The sequence below is a fragment of the Squalius cephalus genome, assembly GCF_949319135.1.
Source record: "Squalius cephalus genome assembly, chromosome: 9".
Lineage (NCBI taxonomy): Eukaryota > Metazoa > Chordata > Actinopteri > Cypriniformes > Leuciscidae > Squalius > Squalius cephalus.
In genome coordinates this window covers 6,504,475-6,525,863 of record NC_137130.1, presented here as the reverse complement: position 1 = coordinate 6,525,863, position 21,389 = coordinate 6,504,475, and the positions used below count along the sequence as shown (strand labels likewise).

The 21,389-nt window shown below is 37.4% G+C and overlaps 1 protein-coding gene across 1 annotated transcript; it reads right to left on the bottom strand.

Moving 5' to 3' along the window:
• Window positions 1-11,561: 11,561 nt before the first annotated feature.
• On the bottom strand, window positions 11,562-20,640 carry LOC307165033 (lactase/phlorizin hydrolase-like; the record flags this gene model as incomplete). Its single annotated transcript, XM_079882292.1, has 17 exons — window positions 11,562-11,783; window positions 11,848-12,096; window positions 12,193-12,416; window positions 12,969-13,100; window positions 13,187-13,293; window positions 13,379-13,581; window positions 13,699-13,897; window positions 13,998-14,288; window positions 14,403-14,671; window positions 15,298-16,851; window positions 17,261-17,906; window positions 17,990-18,680; window positions 18,761-18,845; window positions 18,930-19,029; window positions 19,222-19,305; window positions 19,397-19,467; window positions 20,049-20,640. The coding sequence occupies 17 exons, from the start codon at window positions 20,638-20,640 to the stop codon at window positions 11,569-11,571; spliced, it is 5,712 nt and encodes a 1,903-aa protein (XP_079738418.1). The 3' UTR covers window positions 11,562-11,568.
• Between the last annotated feature and the right edge of the window lie 749 nt (window positions 20,641-21,389).

Below are 21,389 nucleotides of genomic sequence, written 5' to 3'. Positions count from 1 at the left end.
ACAATGTCAAGATTCATCAGGCTCAAATAGTGAAAGAATGGTTGGGAGGAGCATGAGGAATCATTTTCACACATGAATTGGCACCTCTGAGTCCAGTCCTTTGACCCTTTATTATAAATAAGTCTAATGTATTACCATCACTACAAATGGCCTCATACCCAGAGGTCTGGGCTGAACCTTGAATATCCACTGCTGATCTTTTCATTTAGAGTCATTTTACATGTGGTTCTGCACTGACGTGAAATAAATTGTTCCGCCCTCTTGTTGCAGACACTGTCAAAGTATATATTTCTAAACGATGAGCCTGAAAAATACCGTTGTGATGAAGCCAAGCAATTTGCAGAGCAGATCGCTCACTCACCGGCTTCAGCTCTCCGGGTCATTGGCCAGAGAGCAAGAGTCAATGCCAACTGGCCGACGGAACAGAGTATAATCCAAAAATAAATGAAGAAAGAAAAAACCTTAAAGGAATAGTTCAGGCCAAAAATAAAAATTGTAATTGTACAGTCTTAGAAGAAAAGGTTCTATGTAGACTCTGTCAGGTGCTTCATATACAGAACCGTCATGGGTTCCCATTATGGGATCATTTTATGGATTTCGTTTTAATTAATTAATTTTGGTTTAATACATAATTTTAATTAAACTTTATGAATTAAACAGCTCGTAAACATACATTATTGATAGAAAAACCTGAAATAACCTGTTAAAATGAAAGTATTATTTAAGACTTTTCTCCTTATATAGAACCTTTTTGGCATATAGGGTTCTTTAAATTTGATTGTGAGAATTTTGTGAGAAATATTTTAATTTTTTTTTTTTTTTTTAAACCTCACAATTTTTACTTTATTTCGCAGAAATGTGAGAGATAAAGTCAGAATGTGTGACAAAGTATCACACAATTCTGACTTTATAACTCGCAATTGTGACTTTATATAACGCAATTGTAAGAAAAAAAGTCAGAATTGTTAGATAAAATGTTACCTTTTTTATAAAATGTTACCTTCTACAATTACCTTTTTTATTTTTTATACTGTGGCGGAAACAAGCTTCCATAGGTTCTCAATAAAACCCCACTGAACCTTTTTTTTCTCTAAGAGTTGTATCTAAGAGTTATATGCTAGTTCTTTTTAGCATTACACACAAAGAGACATTGTGTGGAATGTCCAAGCTGCACAAATTTTGGGTACATTTTGCAGATAAGAAATATTCTTGTATACATAATGTTGCATTTTACCATAAAATGATGGAACATGGCTATTTTTACTCAAGACATGTGATAAATCGCACTTTTAGGTTGACATTATCCACAATTCTACTTTATGGCCATGCGTAGGTTGCCACGAGGGAAGCTTTGAAGGTATGGTTTATTCATGAAAGAAAAGGGATTGTGAATCAACCTCATCACAGTGAGCCGAAGGAATGTTTGAATAACTGTATCGTCACAGCCTTGAATGGTGGAGTGCGCCTGCCCTTTCAAGATATCTGTAGAAGTGAGCGTCTGAGGAATACATGAATGCCTAGCAGAGACACTGATTCTGCGGTGGATGTGGTAATCAGAATGCATGCATAATTCAGGCAGTTATATGAGAGTCGGTGAACTTGGAGAAAAAGAACGTGGGCGATGATGAACGCTAATTTAGTGCTTTTCGAGAGCACCATTCAAAAAGCATCAAGATGAAGCCAAGAAACTTTTTTCCACTTAATTATATGGGTTATTCTTCTTCATGATATGCAGCAATTTGACATAAAAAGCCTAAAGAAGGTGTTCTGGCATGAGAGGCATCCAAACTAAAGCTGTACTGTAACTGGATGACTACGGGAAAACCAAGGAGTCTATATTTGGCTGGTTAGCTGGTAGGTGCCTTAGCTACATCATTCTGCGGCCAAAAGGCTTATTTTGCCACAGTGTTATGGTTAACTAAAAGGAAAACTATTACAAATCGTTTTTGGTAAATGAAATAAAGCTGAAATAAAATAAAACATAAATAGATGAAAAAACAATGTAAACTTACAAAAATGTAATTAAAAATAAATAGAAATAGAAATATTGCCTTGGCCACTAACTGAAATAAATCATTTCTAAAATTACAACTGAAATAAATTAAAGCTAATTAGAAATAACTAATAAAAATGACAAAAGTGCATACCAGTGAAAAGTTTATGCTCCTTATGCTCACCAAGGCTTCATTTATTTAATCAAAAATACAGTAAAATTAGCAATATAGTGAAATATTATTACAATTTAAAAGAACCGTTTTCTATTTTACTCTGTTTTAGAATTGATGGCTAAGCTGAATTTTCAGCATCATTACTCCAGTCTTCAGTGTCACATGATCCTTCAGAAATCATTCTAATACAGTAGTGCAACAAAATTATTAAAGCTTAAACTAAAATAAATGAAAACTGGAAATATACAGTGAGGAAAATAAGTATTTGAACACCCTGCTATTTTGCAAGTTCTCCCCCTTAGAAATCATGGAGGGGTCTGAAATTGTCATCGTAGGTGCATGTCCACTGTGAGAGACATAATCTAAAAAAAAAAATCCAGAAATCACAATGTATGATTTTTTAACTATTTATTTGTATGATACAGCTGCAAATAAGTATTTGAACACCTGAGAAAATCAATGTTAATATTTGGTACAGTAGCCTTTGTTTGCAATTACAGAGGTCAAACGTTTCCTGTAGTTTTTCACCAGGTTTGCACACACTGCAGGAGGGATTTTGGCCCACTCCTCCACACAGATCTTCTCTAGATCAGTCAGGTTTCTGGGCTGTCGCTGAGAAACACGGAGTTTGAGCTCCCTCCAAAGATTCTCTATTGGGTTTAGGTCTGGAGACTGGCTAGGCCACGCCAGAACCTTGATATGCTTCTTACAGAGCCACTCCTTGGTTATCCTGGCTGTGTGCTTTGGGTCATTGTCATGAGAAGACCCAGCCTCGACCCATCTTCAATGCTCTAACTGAGGGAAGGAGGTGGTTCCCCAAAATCTCGCAATACATGGCCCCGGTCATCCTCTCCTTAATACAGTGCAGTCGCCCTGTCCCATGTGCAGAAAAACACCCCCAAAGCATGATGCTACCACCCCCATGCTTCACAGTAGGGATGGTGTTCTTCTTCCTCCAAACACGTTTAGTGGAATTATGACCAAAAAGTTCTACTTTGGTCTCATCTGACCACATGACTTTCTCCCATGACTCCTCTGGATCATCCAAATGGTCATTGGCAAACTTAAGACGGGCCTTGACATGTGCTGGCTTAAGCAGGGGAACCTTCCGTGCCATGCATGATTTCAAACCAAGACGTCTTAGTGTATTACCAACAGTAACCTTGGAAACGGTGGTCCCAGCTCTTTCAGGTCATTGACCAGCTCCTCCCGTGTAGTTCTGGGCTGATTTCTCACCTTTCTTAGGATCATTGAGACCCCACGAGGTGAGATCTTGCATAGAGCCCCAGTCCGAGGGAGATTGACAGTCATGTTTAGCTTCTTCCATTTTCTAATGATTGCTCCAACAGTGGACCTTTTTTCACCAAGCTGCTTGGCAATTTCCCCGTAGCCCTTTCCAGCCTTGTGGAGGTGTACAATTTTGTCTCTAGTGTCTTTGGACAGCTCTTTGGTCTTGGCCATGTTAGTAGTTGGATTCTTACTGATTGTATGGGGTGGACAGGTGTCTTTATGCAGCTAATGACCTCAAACAGGTGCATCTAATTTAGGATAATAAATGGAGTGGAGGTGGACATTTTAAAGGCAGACTAACAGGTCTTTGAGGGTCAGAATTCTAGCTGATAGACAAGTGTTCAAATACTTATTTGCAGCTGTATCATACAAATAAATAGGTAAAAAATCATATATTGTGATTTCTGGATTTTTTTTTTTAGATTATGTCTCTCACAGTGGACATGCACCTACGATGACAATTTCAGACCCCTCCATGATTTCCAAGTGGGAGAACTTGCAAAATAGCAGGGTGTTCAAATACTTATTTTCCTCACTGTAAAAACAAAAGCTAAACCAAGAAAATATTAATAAATACTATAATAGCATAAATAATGCTAAAATAACACCACACACGGCTCTTTTCAGGTATAGACCTCCTTAGGTAAAACATGTTGACCTCTCTCTCTTAAAAAAATATTGCAAATGTCAAAGAAACAGGTCTCTTTTTTTTGCAGAAAACTTACTTTGAAGGCTGCATTTTGCCCGAGCAACCCTTTCAGCTGGAAACATTCTTCTAGTATCATGTTCAGATTATTGAAGTGAAAATATTCGCCCCTCGAGTTTGGACTGCAGATTCCACGTCCCACCCCGCTCCATTCCTTTACAATAATGTTTTCATGATCTCGCATTACAAAAGGGAAGATTTCAGGCTGTTTCCAGGAAAAGGGAGTATGCCAGACATCCAAAACTGCAAATAGAGGGAAAACATGCCACAGCTGAGACGTCCATAGGGTTTGGTTATCCACTTTGTTTATAAATATTCCCCTGAAATTTGGGAAAAATGCATCCAATCTAGAGCCATTATAATGCGAGGAGAAAAAGCCCAGAAAAACATGCAGAAAAGCTCAGAAGTACAGTGAATATGATGGCTGTTTATTTGATATTTTTATAGCATGTGATTTCACTTTACTGAAAAATGTGGGCTTATGCTTGTCAAGTGGGAACAGACCCATTAAACAGGCAGTATAGGGGAACGCAATCTGCACTCTTTATACAAGAAGAGAGCGATTCTCTTTCCTGGGAGTATTATTGGTTTAGAGCACTTTGCAATCACAATTTCTCAGAAAATGTGACACCAAGGTGCAGTTATACGCAGCAAGCATTTGATTAAGCAACAGAGCAAGTGTTTCATCTTTCTTGTGGCTTAAAGAAAGAGGATAAACATTCACTGCGCTGCACTATTGTTGTAATTCCGCAGAAATCATTGGGCGTGTTGTCTTTTAGTTTCTGTGGACAGAAGGTGTCCTAGGGGGTCATTTACGGAGCAGGGGTTTATCTGACGTCAAAGCATCCCAGGCAACATTACTGCCACCTGGGCCCTTGCTAATAATGCCCCAGACAAATCCACTAACTCTTATGTTGCCCAGCACAGGGCTGCAAAAACGTCACCAAAGGCTGACGGTGCCGTCCGTGGGGACTCGCTGATGACGCTCGACGAGATCTGATTTCGATTGTCTAAGATTAGACTTTGTACTCACAGGGAATGAGCGAGTCTCTGTTGTATCACACTCCCAGCTCGGGCGCTGCTTTTAGGGGGAGAGCACAACAAAGAATATTAAGCGCTACAAAGGTTACACGCCAATGACCACTTAAAAAAAAAAAAAAAATTAATACTTTTATTCAGCAAGGACTCTAAAGGCAATTATAATGTTACGAGACTTCAAAAAAAGATTTCCATTTAAAATAAATGCTATTCTTTTGAACTTTCTATTCATCAAGGAATTCCGCGGAAAAAAAGTATCACGGTTTCCACAAAAATATTAAGCAGCACAACTGTTTTCAACATTGATCATAATAAGAAATGATTCTTGAGCACCAAATTATCATATTAGAATGATTTCTGAAGGATCATGTGACTTAAGCTGAAAATTCAGCTTTGCATCACAGGAATAAAATAATATATTTTTTAAATAAACAGTTTTTAACAATATTTTTGTTGTTACTGTATTTTTGATCAACGCTTTGTAGAATCTGCTCTGGCTGTGTGCGTTCATGTGTTTTGAAGGATGTGCGGCTTTGGAGACGCTCTGAAGGGAGGGCGATTCAAAGTATCGTCACAGCTATTCAAAGCTAACTTGCTATTGCTAGCCTCTCCGAAATTGCCTACCCTACCTTTAAGTAGTATTTCTTATCCAGAAGAGTGGACCAAACAATTAAAGATTCAGATCATCAGCTCGTTAGGAATAAGCTCCATGAACTGAGTGATAAGGAAGATTACAGAGCAATAGGTCTCCAGGACCGAGGCTGTGAACCACTGCTATGTAATGAGAGAATTTAAAAGCTTAAAGCTACACTGTATAGGATTTTCTCCCATCTAGCGGTGAAATTGTTTATGACTACCAACTGAATATTACTTTCTAGCCAGAAGCTAGAAAGAACAAAGTGTTTTTTGCTAAGAATCAACTTAAAAAATTGCACAGTGCAGCTTTAACTGTTTTTATGCCATTTGAGCTTTTTGACAACTACCGCCAAACTTTGACACTAAGACCGACCACTCTCTCCAAAAAGTCAAAAACTTTAAACCCGCACTTGCAAACTCAGCATCAGCAAATCTCAAGCATTCAAAATGAGCAGGAAGACAATACCTGTAAATTCCATCTGACAAAAAACAGTGACCTGCCATCAAATTCTTGTTTGCTGTTTCCAGAGTTTAGAGCTGTCAAAGAGACAGGTGGGATTTCCCAGGACGCCCATTTCAGTGATAGTTGTCAGGCAGCAGAGACATTTTGTGTTGTAAAAAAAATAAAATAAAATAATTCACTTACAGTGGGGGCCTGAAAATGCAAACTTTTGAAAACGGGTTTCAACCATAGACTGCAAAAAAAATAGGTTTCAACGTGTTTTTGAAAACAATACGTCATGCGTCGCCAACTACTGGCCTGGCATGCATGAGACAGCGGTTTTGTTTTGTTTTTGTTTTATCGTTTTCGCAGATCCGTGAGATATTGTTTTAAAAACATTGTAGTCTTTACATGAAAAAATTTTTTTGTAAAGAAACACACAGACTGAACATGTAATACACATGCACATGGTGTCACTGTTTGTTCGTTCAGTTTTTAAAAACTTACACATTAAAACAAGTTTTCAAAGATTTGCATTGTCATGTAAATTAACTGCCAAAATGTTTTTAGTTGAAAACGGTGTCATCTGAACGGCCCCTGAGTGGAATGCAGTATTGGCATGCATGTTTAATGGGTTGATTTGGTGATTAGGAGCTCACTTACAGCAAATCATCCACCTGTGGTTAATTGATGTGATCTTTCCTTCCAAAAGAAGTTGCTCTGGAGACCAATCACGACCTCCTGGGCGGGGAGTTAAGAACATTTCAGAATATGCTAAAAGGCAGTAATTTGAACAAGACTAATAAAAGCAAGGACAGATTAGGCTCCTGCGATACCACTTTCTTGTCGCAATTGCGATTTGTCATATCTAAAGGCCTGTTAACTTTGCACTGACAGGAATTAAATCACTGGAGGTCAGCGAGTCTCTGTGCTGTTGGTTTCCAGTGGCCGTTCATACTCTTCTGTCACGGTTTTCCACTGGTATCATGTGGCGAATCCCCTGTATTTAACATAAGCTGCCATCTTTTTGTGATTTGAATTTTGGAGTGTTCCTGACTAAAATGTATGTGAATTTATTATCAATACTTTTTCTATTAAGTGATTAAGAACATGTAAATAGGCCTATTTCTTAACTAGCCTATATAAATTATGTGTATTAATAGTTATGTATTACTACTATGTATACTACTAATGTATATAAGCAGAACCTTTCTCTCCAAACATGATTCTCAGATAATGGATAAAGTTTGTTAAGTGAGACAGTTGTGTTACATCGCCACCTAGTGGACAACAGATACTAGCGACCATGTAAAATCTTTATTCATGAACATAAAACAGTATTAGTGAGAGGAAGAGAAGAGGAACAGAGATCTACTATTGAAAAGTACATAAAGTTATTTTGAAACCTAAATAAAACGATCCACAAACGTCTGTCTAACAGAGAATACGGTATTTCATGATTCTTTAGTTCAGTTACTTCAGAACTCATAACCTGCCTTCATCTGTCAGCATATGCTTTATTTTTAGCCTGGCACTAATTTGTGAGAACAAATTAGAAAAAAAATAAAATCATAAAAATTCTTGATATTAGGGAATTTACTGCCTTGGTTTGTATACAAAAATAAATAATGATGATAATGGCTATATTAGAATTTCATGCTAAAAGAAATGCATAGACAGAGATGCATCTAGAGAAGATTGTTTGATTTATTAGTAAGTTCAAATGTCTAACAAACATTTAGTTGTGGTCCAAATGACAGCTGGATATTTTATTGTGTGGAAAATGACAAGAACATGCACAAATTTATGCAACAGGGCAACATTCAACAGTTATCTTGTTTTTATCCACAGGCCTTATCAAAGGTTGCAACAAGCACAGTGATATGCTAGCTTTTGGCTTCCATTTGTAATTACATAACAAATGTAAATACCAGAGCCGTTAAAAAAGGTTTTCAACGGCTCTGGTAAATACTAAATAGCCTAAATAGTAGGCTATCACTATCAAAGTCCATGTAACTACTACAGAAATGCTGCTGTATATGAGAAAAGATTCTCATTTACAATTTGTAAATATGTTGAGCTCTAATAAATGATACAAATTATACATGTCTACATTTAATAAAAATATAAACATTTTCGGTATAGTATAGGCCTATGCCATATAGCTATAATGCAGTGATATGATGCCATGACCACAGATCAGCACATCACAGGATCCACTGGTGTCGCTGTTGGACAGTATAAAAATTAATGATTCACACATTTAATCTCATATTTTGTAAGATTTGTGTTTTGTTTGAATCATTGCAATTATTTTTTCATCCAATTTTTTTTTTGAGGAGACCCTGCCTACTTTGAGAAAAACAATTCTGCATGCTGTATTCCCCACAAAACTTAATATAACAACAACTAAAAACAACAAGAATACTAAACATATAAATATACACAGTTGAAGTTAAGTTTGTTAGTGATGAATAAGCAGTAATATTCACTTGTGTTTTCAAGCTGCATACTTGCAAATTGATTGTACGTAGCCTACCTGAAAAATAGAAAACATCGCGGTAATTTAGTACAGCAGGCTATATTGTATACTCTATATTGTAAAGGAAAGTTTAGCAAATTAGCATAACATTAGCGCGTTTAGCATAGCACAACAAGCACCTTGATTTTACGGGAATCATTTACTTATAACAGGTTATTCGCATGTAAAGGTTTAATTGGTAATCATTCACTCACGGGAACACGTAAGTGTATTTATAATTGTTTGTGGAACAGCCAGTTTCTCTTCTTCTTTTACTGCTGATAGTGATAGTTAGGTAGGCTAATGTGCGCTTCTGGGCATGTCTGATGCATGGCGAATCAGTAATATATGTAGGCCTATATGATTCATCCAAGTGAATAAAAAGTGTTCAGAATCGTTCACTATTTCAGGAGGTTGCATCGTTATGCCAGTAAGTTAGGTGGCGCGCATTTTTGTTGTGAGTGATGTGGGAATAAAACAATTTTTTAAATTGTTTAAAATGATTTTGCCTTTTATCTCACAATTCTGACTTTTTCCCCGTCAGAATTGCGAGTTCTAAAGTTGGAATTGTGAGAGGAAAAAAAAAGTCGCAATTAACTTGTTTTATTTTTTTATTCTGTGGCAGAAACCAGCTTCCATACAAAACTCATTATTCTGATAAAACATAACATTTGAATATTTTTTTTTAAATAAAAAACAAAACAAAAAAACAATGCTAATGGGAGGATGGGGTTAGGTCCAACTAAAGTGAACTTATTGTAAAATTTGGTCAGAAGACTTCTGGAAGTGCATAGAGAATATTCTAGGAAAATTAAATCATGTTGCGTAGCACCTACATATAAACAACTTCAGTTCCTTAAGATTGATCAATTGCAGAATGTTTATCACACCTGCCTGCAGACATAGAAAGAAATGTATTATAATTCCCCATTTTATACAAAAAAAGTCACAGAAGATGCAATGGAAACGGCAGATCTAACTATATCATCTGTACAATTCCAAAACAGATGACCAGTTAAAAGTGGTCTGATCACAAACTGAAGTCCATACTTTCTATAGAGTATAGAGAGGGAAAAAAGCCTCTTCAGGAATAGATTTTGAGTTGATTTGATTGACATCTATGACACACCTTATGCAAACACATCACCTGCCGCTGAAATTCTTAAAGATGACGTTGGGTTATCAAAACAATTCAAACTTTTGTGTGTGTGTGTGTGTGTGTGTGTGTGTGTGTGTGTGTGTGTGTGTGTGTGTTTAATGGGCATAAACTCATGTCCTGGCCATCAAATAAACCAGGCAGGGAATACATTGAAACTTCATTGTTGTCCTCATACCATCACAACCCATTTGCCTTTTGCGTTTATGCCTGTGAAGTGTTCATGTATCTGTTTTTTTATTTTATTTATTATGTATTATCTCAGGATATAGTGAATAGCAAAATGCATATATCGTTGACGTTTCTAACACTGAGTTTATGTGGCTGATTAGTTTGTTCTGTCTATATCTCTGTAAATGTGGTATTTGAAAAAAGAAAAAGAAAAACATCCTGAAAATCAGACCTCCCTCTAAACACAGTGTCTGTACATGGGCATAAAGTTGATAAATTTAACCAGTCACAGCATTAGGAAAAAAATCAGTTGAATCAGTGAACTTTGTCTTTAAACTGTATTGATCATATGAGTCAGCAATTATGCTGCGTTATCTGACTAAGCAAAGATAACAAATCTGTTTGCTTTCTCCTTTTGATTATACATGTTATCTTGGTGTGTGTGTGTTTGCAAGGCTTTCATAAAACTCTCCACAGGGGTCACTAAAAGTATGCATATCAGTAGACCAAAAGTAATCAGGGTAATAATTGACAATACATTATTGTTGTTGAGATAAAGAGCAAGTGTGTGAGTTTACTTTAAGTTATTGCAGTTCAAATCTTTATTATTATATGGCAGTATTTTGTTCTGGCAGCCAGTTAAACAAATCCCCTGTTATGTTTAAGATTTTGTGCATCTCTGTGCATATGCTTATCATGTGAAATTACATCACACTTCAGGATAATTTATGGTCTGTAATGTATTTTCCTCTGATAGCAGCAGTAAATGCTCAATGGGCATCAGTGCATTGTTGTTTACACTGTGATATTTATGGTACAAAATATATACTTATACAACAACTGAATTAGTTCATTCCTTTGACTTCTTTTGTAAAATCAGCATGCATGTGCAGTGACAACTTTTTAATGCAATCCAATAAAGACATTTAAAAAGACTGACATATTAAACAGAATTTTATATACAACAATGACAAAATTAGCTCATGCAATTGATCAGTTAAAACAATATGTAATAATAAATATACTTCAAAGTACAGTGTCACTTGTGATCACTTGTGTCACAATTGTGATTTATTCACTGTAAAGGACATAATTGACTCAGATTTGCAGTTTGCATTAAATAAAGTTAATCGATATTTTAACACTGTCAAAGCCAGAAACTGATGCAGTTACTGATATTTATTTTTCATATTAAACGTCAAATTAATGACAACATTTAACATTGACAATTTTTTACACGAAGCTTCAGCCCTACTGTGAAGGTAACATTTTATTATGCAAAGAATAATTTCTCGTTTTATTCAGGTTTATGAATTACATAATTTTTACATAATTATCTTTACACAAAATGTAAATTTAACCAAAAAAAAAAAAAAAAAAAAAAAATATATATATATATATATATATATATAAAGATAATTGGTATAGCAGATATTATGTTCAGAACTTATTTTCTTTTACAAGGTCAATGTGTTCCTCTACTGGACGTTTTTGTTTCTTGGATGCCTTGACAAGTCCGAAAACCAAGAGGACAACAGCGACTGCAGCAATAATGGTGAGACTGAAGAGGACATTGAGAGCCAGTTCAGCATCAGGACCTGACACTTCCAAACCCAAGAAACTGACTGACAGTTCCCCACCAGGATGAATAGTCTCTGTAAACAAGAAAAGACTCAGTTAATATATAAACAGACAGAGAGACAGACAGATGAATAGTACCTGGGACCTCACCTTCAGGTTCATGGACCTGACATTCATAGGGACTTTCTCCTGGACTTATGAAGCCATTGCAGTTGATTATTGTAGCATAGTTCCAGACCGATTTCTTAGGAATACGTGGTAAAGTGGGATCTGATCGATTTACATAGAAAAAGCCAAATTTATCATCAAAACCCGTCGCCCATTCCAGATTGTCCATTAGTGTCCAAGCAGAGTAGCCACGGATGTCCACGCCATCCAGCAAATACGCTAAAGAATGAAATGAAAACAAACAATAATATTAAAAATGCATGGAAAAGCACCACAGAAATCTATTGTTTAATCCTGTCCTGTGTAAATCTTTACCTTTCAGGGCCTGATTGATATAGTTATCATAATAGTGGATACGGTGGACGTCGTTCAGATTCACTGGCCCTCGCTCTGATACGCCATTCTCTGTAATGTAAATTGTAGGGTTTCCATATTCCTCCTTAATGAAATTCAGAATTTTTCGAAATCCCACAGGAGTTACTTTCAACCAGAAGGATCCAGAATCCAGCCATGTACGATCCGTTACAGTTCCTGCTCCCCTGGAATAGATGGCAAATATATATATTTTTATTTCATCGCACAATGTAACTATATTATCTCTCTCAACTTGTTGGATGTATAAGTATGTCATACTTTATTTCCATACATACAGTGTACTCACGTTAGACGATATATATTATATAGCAGTGGATCTCAACTTTTTTTACTTCAAAGCCCCCCACCCATGCTCACAATTTCTACCCGATGAAATATTTTAAAGCTTGGGATAACAAGAAAGATTATAAAAATAACCAAATAATAAGAAGTACAAGTGTCACCTTGTTTTAGATTATTTTCATGCTTGTTTTAGCTTATTTTAAATAATTTTTAGTCATCTTGAGGCTCCCTTGGAAGTTTGTTGAGAACCACTGATATATATAGGAAATCTCAACAGTGTGATTGCTTGTATCGTTAAAAAATTTAAACTATATTATCGTGAAGATATTATAAACATTAACATCATGATTTTCTGGAAAGCTGCTTTGATTGATTGTTTGGGACAAATTGGGCCTGAAAGAGTTTGACAATGTGGATTAAAACTAAAAGTCTACCTGTCTGCATCATAGTGCTGGAGGTTTTTGTAGTCCATGTTATAGGCTAAGACAGTGGTGTAGTGGTTGAATCCAAAATAATCATGAGTTCCCTTAATCCTCGCTACTTCCGCAGGGGTGAATTCTGGAAGCCTGTTGAATGCAAATGTAAAAGCATTTATAAACACAGAATCTTTTGAATGCAAAGCTTATTACTCACAAACAAGATAACATCTTACCTCGACTGAGGCCGGCCAGCTGCTAAACTTCTCTCTCGAATTATGTCTTTCATTAAATCACTGTAATCTCCATTGAACACTGGATGAGCAAACCAACCAATCTGGAACTGTTTCGAGAAGAGAAGTGGCTTGTTGTTTATTTAATGCACATGGCTACAGACATGTTTATGTGGTCGAACTACAAATCTGTACCTGAACTACACGCACGGCAGCATCCACATCTTCCTGTTTGTATGGGTTTCTTGGTTCAGCCCAGTCAGAGTTTATGGTGATGCCAATAATGCCACCATGTTTTGCACGATACTTGTCATTATACAGATGCCAGGCCTCAGCATGAGCCTTGATGAGGTTGTGTGCCACAATATATGGTGCAGTGCCCGGTCTGAAACTTATACCTGGACACAAATAGATCATCAAGAACCTTATGTTGCATATTAACTGTTACACTTAAACTGATAAGATAAGTCATATAGTACAAAGAGTAAAAGTATAGTTCTTAAAGTGAATGATACCTGGTGCTGCACTTCCATAGCCATGGCCGACCATTGCAACATTGTAGGGTTCATTTATAGTGATCCAGAACTTTACTTTGTCCCCCAGACTGTTAAATACAACATCAGCATAGTCTCTGAACCTGTCGACAATAGTGTCATTCTCCCAGCCACCAACATCCTGGAGTGCTTGTGGGAGATCCCAGTGGTACAAAGTCACCTGTCAAATCAAAATGATTAAAAGACTGTCAGAAACGAGTTAAATTCTTTTAGGTTACCAAGGCAATTTCTTGAATGCAAATGATTTCCAAACAGTCTACCTGTGGCTTGATATTGGCTGCCAATAGAGCATCTACTAGTCTATGATAGTAGTTAAGTCCAGCTTCATTAATTTTCCTGTTTGTTCCATCCGGCATAATTCTGGGCCATGAAATAGAAAACCGGTAGTGGTTGACCCTCAGTGTTTTGAGATTATTGATATCCTCAGTGATCTTGTTGTAGCTGTCACAGGCAATGTCACCATTTTCATCCAGCGATATCTTTAAAGCAGTGTGTGCAAACGTGTCCCAAATGCTGAGACCCTTTCCATCTGCTCTCCAGGCACCCTCTATCTGTGGTGTTAGAGCATAACATGAAACAAAAATGTCCTCATTTGATAAAATATGATAAAAAAATAAAAATATAATGAATGTAAAAATGAAAAGAAAATGTTTGTTGAAATGTACCTGATATGCAGCTGTTGCTGTGCTCCATATAAATCCCTCTGGGAAATGTCCATATAACATTTCTTCCTCCACTGGCAGTGGAAAGCCATTATTTCTCATTATATCAAAGTAGAGGTGAGCTGAGCGTTTTGGAGTTCTCGGACGATTTGAAAGTTTAAAGTTCACATGGTGAAGTCCATACCCAACAGTGTAGCCATTCAGCCACTCAAAGGAGTCCATTAGAGAGCTAGCAATGTAACCCTTAATGCGTACTCCATCCAAGTTGTGCGCTAGAAAAGTGAATACATGTAAATATGCGTCAAATTAACAATTTAACTCTATTACAAACATTAAGCCTCATTCATAATTAATTTTGTACAATTTGTGTATTTATGAGCGCAGAAAATGTTTATGCAAAATTCCCACAGGATTAACAGGTGCAAACGCACATAACTTTGTTTTTACTCTCGTTCGTTAATATGTTGCTGAATCTGGATTATTCTAAATGTGGGAGTGTGTTCACACATCCAGTAATTTGCATAAAATATGCCCAGGTAAGGGCTTTTCATACGACCTCGCCATAGAACAAGCATGATGTTTGCACAAAGCAAGTTTGTCACTCTATACAGCATTTTTTTTAACGCATCATTTTTATTTGTTGTCAGAAATAATTCATACTTTTGTACAGTGATTCCATTTATACTTCTAATAACAAATAGTTTTTTTAGAAGAACAAAAACAATACAATAAAATATAGTTAACAGAATTTAAATATTCTATAATTTTACTTTATTTTCCCATATGTATTTGGTTCAAAAATTATAATACATTTAGAAAGATTTGTAAGTAGATTACTGTACATGCAAAAAATACATATGTATGCACTGTTAGAGAAAGATAACCATTGTTAACATACCTTTAAGAGCCTCATCAACATAGGTCTTCAGGAAGAATATTCGATCAGTATCATCAACCGTTATGGCAGTGCCTGTAGCCACACCATTTTCCGTTACATAAATCTCAGGGTCTCCATACTCTTCCTTTAACCAGTTAAGAAGTCTCCTGAGTCCCCAAGCAACAGCCTTCTGCTCATCAACAGCTGTATTTTCAGAGCCATCTGCATTGTCCTTCTCAACATCCTGATCAGTCTCATAAGACACAATATTAAGTCTGCTGGTCACATGGCGCACGACTTTGGTTGTGTATGTGTTAATGCAGAATACATCAGCTGTTCCTTGGATAAAGGCTTTGTCTTTGTCAGTGAAAGAAGGCAAGCGGGATTCTGTCAAGCCTTGAAGTTCACTCTTGTTGCCAACCTGCCACTTCATGGCGTCAGGGTAGTCACCATTTTTATATATAGGATGTGCAAACCAGCCTAGTTGGAACTGAAGGGCTCGATCAGCTGCCACCACCTCTCGAGGAATATTGACATCTTGGGGTTCTGCCCATTCAGCATTTAGACTAATTGATACCAGACCTCCTTGAGATGCCCTGTATTTCTCATCATAGGTATGATACGCTTGTGCATGAGCTTTTAGGAGGTTGTGTGCAACCCTGTATGGAGCATCTCCGGGTTGCTTCACGTTAGGCGGAATCTGACCTAGTCCATATCCCGACCATGCAATTGTCTGGGGTTCATTAAACGTGATCCAAAACTTCACCCTGTTTCCAAATGTCGCATAACAGAAGTCACAATATTCATTGAATATGTTAATCAATTCGGGGTTGTCCCAACCGTTGATGTTCTGTAAAGCCTGTGGCAGGTCCCAATGGTAGAGAGTCACCATGGGTGTGATATTGTTTGCTATTAGACGGTCTATGAGCCTGTTATAGTAGTCCACCCCCTTCTGGTTAAGAGAAGATTTATAACCACTGGGAAAAATTCGAGACCATGACAAGGATAATCTATAAGTCTTCACTTTTAGGGCTCTCAACATGTGTAGATCCTCGTCTATTTTATTGTAGCTGTCACATGCAACATTACCATTGTCATTGTTTGGGATATTACCAGTTTGAGTAAAATTATCCCAAACACTTGGTCCTTTTCCATCTGCATTCCAGCCACCTTCAACCTGGTATGCTGAAGATGAGACACCCCAATGGAATCCCTCTGGAAATGTTCCATAGTGATAAAGCTGTCTCTCAAACTTGGTCTGAGGGGAGAACTTTCCCCAAACGACCTTGGATTTTGAAGGAACTTCAGATGGCGGCTGACTAGGGAGTCTTGTGCTCTCAATTTTATTTCCATAGATTTGCATCTTAGGGCTTGCTGCAGTCTCAGCAAATCCGTTACTCTCAATCACCTTTGAATAGTAATATGCTGATTCTTTGGGGGTTCTTGGCCTGTCAGGATCATCAAAGTTCACATAGTGCAATCCAAATCGTTGACTGTAGCCTTGAGGACCCTCAAAACCATCCATAAGAGACTGGACTGTAAACCTCTGGACGACAACATCATCCAAATGCACAGCTGTTAAGACATAAAGAAGTAGTTAATGGGCTTTAGATAGTGATCTTGTAATACTGTATATAGTCTGATGTTAAGGTTTGGCAAAGGTTTTGTTAAATTGGTAGAGGATTGCTTTAAGGTCAGTCTGTGTCAAATCCGAAAAGGCTATGAACAAATCCCCCTATGTTTGTTCATAGCTTGCTGCTTTGTTGTTGGTAAAATTATTGCAGATTCTAACATTTCCATATTTTCAGCCCCCTGAAGAATTCATTATTTCCAGATCAAAATCTTCTTCTTCAATAAATATCTTACAGACCTTGGTTTTAGGCCATGCACTAACCTCTGATTTCACACAGACTGACCTGTTATCTCTAAAAAGACTAACATGGTCTTTGTTTTAAACACTGATCAGTACTCTTAAAATACTGACCTTTCATAGCTTCATTAATGTAAGCTTTGAGATAGTCGACACGCTGAGTGTCATTGAACACATCACCATTGTAATCAGTTGGCATTCCATTTCCTGTGATATAGATGGGCACCTTTGTTATGGATGTGTACTCTAAAAATATGTAGTTCAATAACCGCCGAAGCCCCCACGGAACTGACTGGATCTGGTCAGAAGCTGTGGAGGGCCATGTGGGGTCAATATGAGCCTGAAAGTCCCCAACATGATTTGGTCCAGCATCACAGCTATTCAAGCTCTCACTAATCAGTCGGGAAGTGTGGTGGTTAAGTCCGAAGAAATCAGCTGTGCCTCTGATTCTTTGTTTCTCAGCCTCAGTGAAGACAGGGAGTCTTGCCAGCTCTTTACCACATACATTTTTCTTTTTCTCAATTTGTTCCTTTAGCACGGCTGGATAGTCTCCATCTACAAATATGGGATGAGCAAACCAGCCCAGCATGAAGTTCAGATAACGCTCAGCTGCTGCTATATCCTGATCACTTGAGGGATTCAACGGCTCTGCCCAATCAGAGTGAAGAGCAATGCCCACTTTTCCACCATGCAGTTTCCTGTATTTATCATTATAAATATGCCAGGCTTCAGCATGAGATTTCAGAATGTTATGCGTCACCTGTGAAAACAAGCAAAGCATTGTCAATATACACTTTCTAAAACCATGAAATAGATGGTTCTTTCTCAGATTGACAGACACACCTTGTAAGAGGCTATTATTGGGTCATTCATACTTGGGGGATGTTCCCCTGTTCCATACCCCAGGTTGCTCACTCCCCAGGGGCTGCCGAATGTGATCCATGTTTTGACTCTGTCTCCATAACGAGAGAAGCAAAAGTCAGAAAATTCTTTGAAAGCTTCCACAATAGAGTCATTAATCCAGCCTCCTGAGTCCTGCAGAGCTTGAGGAAGGTCCCAATGATGCAGGGCAACAGTGGGCTCGATGCCTGATTGTAGAAGGGTGTTAATCATCTTGTCATAATAAGCAGCCCCCTTTTCAACCAAACTTTCTCTGCGTCCAGTGGGAAAAATGCGAGCCCAGGAAATTGAGAACTGATAATTAGGTGCCATCATGCCCCTAAGCAGATACACATCATAGTCCACCTTGTGATAACTATCACAGGCCAAATCAGTGGTCTGATTGTCAAAGACGTGACCCTCTTGGCTAAAACGGTCCCATATGGTCTCACCCTTTCCGTGTTCAGCCCATCCACCCTCCACTTTGAAACTCTCACTGGAGACGGACCATTCAAAATCAACCTGGAATGAACCACTCAGGAACTGATCACGCTCAGCTTCGGTTTGACTTCTGAATTTCTCCCAGACCTTCTGGTATGAGAATGCAGAAGCTGATTTCTGATGGACAACAGTTTTAGTATTTTCCTCCTGCAAACTGGATGAGAACATTCTTATTTTCACTTAAAAAATAGTCATTATATACTGCATTTATGTACTTTTTGGTCTCAGCTTTACCTTTTGAGTGTTTCTTCCTGATCTAGCTTCTCAAAAAGCTGTGTGACGTCACAGCCTATGATGTGAAGATCTTTGTTCTGTAAAACTGACATCAATAAATAATACTAGGTTACCACATGGTATTTTTAGACTTTGGACACATAACTTAAAGAAATAAGCTAACATTTACCTCCAAGAATTGTAGTAAGTGGCTGGAAATTATTTTCATTTCCATCACAGTCCTTGACTGTCAACTGATACATAAGAATGGACTTTTGACCACTGCCAATCTGAAACAAGAGTGTCAGAGTGTAATTTTGGTGACCTGAAATGTTTTCTGTCACGTCAGGCAATTTATGTGGTATTTGAATATTAAAAACCAGTTGAGTTATGAAGTCTAATGAAATCTGATGGCCATCTGATGGGCTGATCTATTGCGAAGATGATTATATAATCCTTCAAGAGCCATATAAATCACATACCTGTAACTTCCTCAATTCCTCGGGAAGAGCTGTCTGCAATTTGCAGTTGTACTGCACGTGTACAGTGAGGAAATCCACATATGCCTGACGGTGAGATAAGAGAAGTATGTGATAAATTACATAATATTAACTATTACATGTAACTATTATATGATAATCTGGCTTGAACTTTTACCATGATTTTTAACCCCGCTTGAGAAATCAAGTTAACATCATTGGCTCTGATCCCAAGAGACAAATTAAGTGCTAAAAAAAAACACATCACTATGAGTGACCATCATTGCACTATTATAAATAACTATGTAATATGGAGACAGAGGTTAGTTACACTTTTGTTCCAGTGAATGTGATTAAAATAATGTAAAGTTTATTTTTGAAAGTCTTGCCTACAAAAAGCTTTTGAACATTTCCAACACATTTCCATTGACCATGCACATGTCACTGCTGTCACAATGGACCATAAAATTAGCTATTTAGTGGTTTTCAGCTACATTTAAACTATAAAACAATTTTGCACTTGCTATTTATGCATGCTATGCTACTTTTGTATGCAACATACAAAAATAACAAACCATTATATCATTTTACAGAAATCATAAGTAATAATTTGAATAAAACTACATTCAAGATGCATGTGACAACCTGATTGGGGACTTGAGGAAAAAACTTGCCCTAAGTAACTTTTCAAGCTTTCATAATAGTGTGGTTTTATTGAGTTGTGTAAATTGGACTTTTAACTCAAAACCTAAGGAGTTACTGAGACAACTAACCCTGTTCTGTTTTGTGTAGGCCTACATATTAAACAAATTAATAAACTCAAGTCTTACCTTCAGACATTTGATGATAGACATTGTAAACGTTTGCATGGGACTGGAGAGCATTTTGAAGTTGCACTTCATTATGTAGCTCATGCAGGTGACTGAACGTGACAAATGTGTCCACAAGATCCCTAAATGTATTGAACACAAATCCTGCATACTGCTCAAACATCTGCACCAGTAATGGATTCTCCCAGCCCCCATATCTGGCTCTGAAGACTTCTGGTACCGCAGAGTGGTGGAGAACCAGCAGAGGTTTGATGCCCAGTTCAGTCAGCTGCTGCACAAGTGTCTTGTAGCATGTCACAGTGTCCTCATGTGGCTGGTTGGAGTCACCTGTGGGAAGGATGTGTGACCAGGAAAGGGGAACTTTAAAGTGGGTCACCCCTCTGCTCTGAAGATACAGAAAGTAGTCTCTGGATTGTTGTGGAAGTGGACCTCCGCAGTTAAATGTATTGTCTTCATCTGAAGACCCTAAAGGTAAAGTTTGCCCGGTGGTCAGAGGGCCTGCGAGTAACATGAACTCCTGTTGCTCTGCATTGCTGCAGCTCCAAAAAACAGCCAACCAACCTAGAGAAAGAAATCCTACCAGGACCTTCATCGTGACAGTGTTACAAGTGGAGAAGAGTTCTTTATAACCACCTCTGCTAATCTAATAGTGAGGCATTCAGTGTTACAATCATGCAGTTCAACCCTAATCCAGTTTATGGCAGTCATTAAGTTATCACATAGACTCTGGACTAAGATAGGTGTGATAATAATGTAAGGTTATTTCTAAAGAAACACTGAGGATACTAAGAACATTTAAAATAAGTCTTGAAAACATTTTCCTTCAAAACATTAGGGAAATCACCAAAAAAAACAATATATTCAGTATGGGCAAAGACATACCAATCCTTATCTGGCAAAATCGATATCCAAGTACTTTGTACTAGAGTGACACGAAGAGGTTTACAGACGGCTAGTGGACGGATTAATGGGATTTATATATATATATATATATATATGTGTGTGTATATATATATATATATGTGTGTGTGTGTGTGAAAAAATGAACAATGACACATGAATGCAGTTTTTAGACCAAAGGTTTATTTTGGCATATTACAAAATACATTTTTACAAAACCTTACAAAAACATTGGAAAAATGTAAAAAAATTGAGATGCTGGGAAAAAGTATCAAAAGATGGAAAACCTGGCTGTTAACAGACATGGGTGGATTATACTCCTACACTTTAAACTGTTTCAAGATGACATTGCATTGGTACCATGTATACAACTTTAGGCTTTATGGCTTTCCTTATTGCTATTCACTGTAAACTGCATTTGGACCAACTTACGGTTTGCAT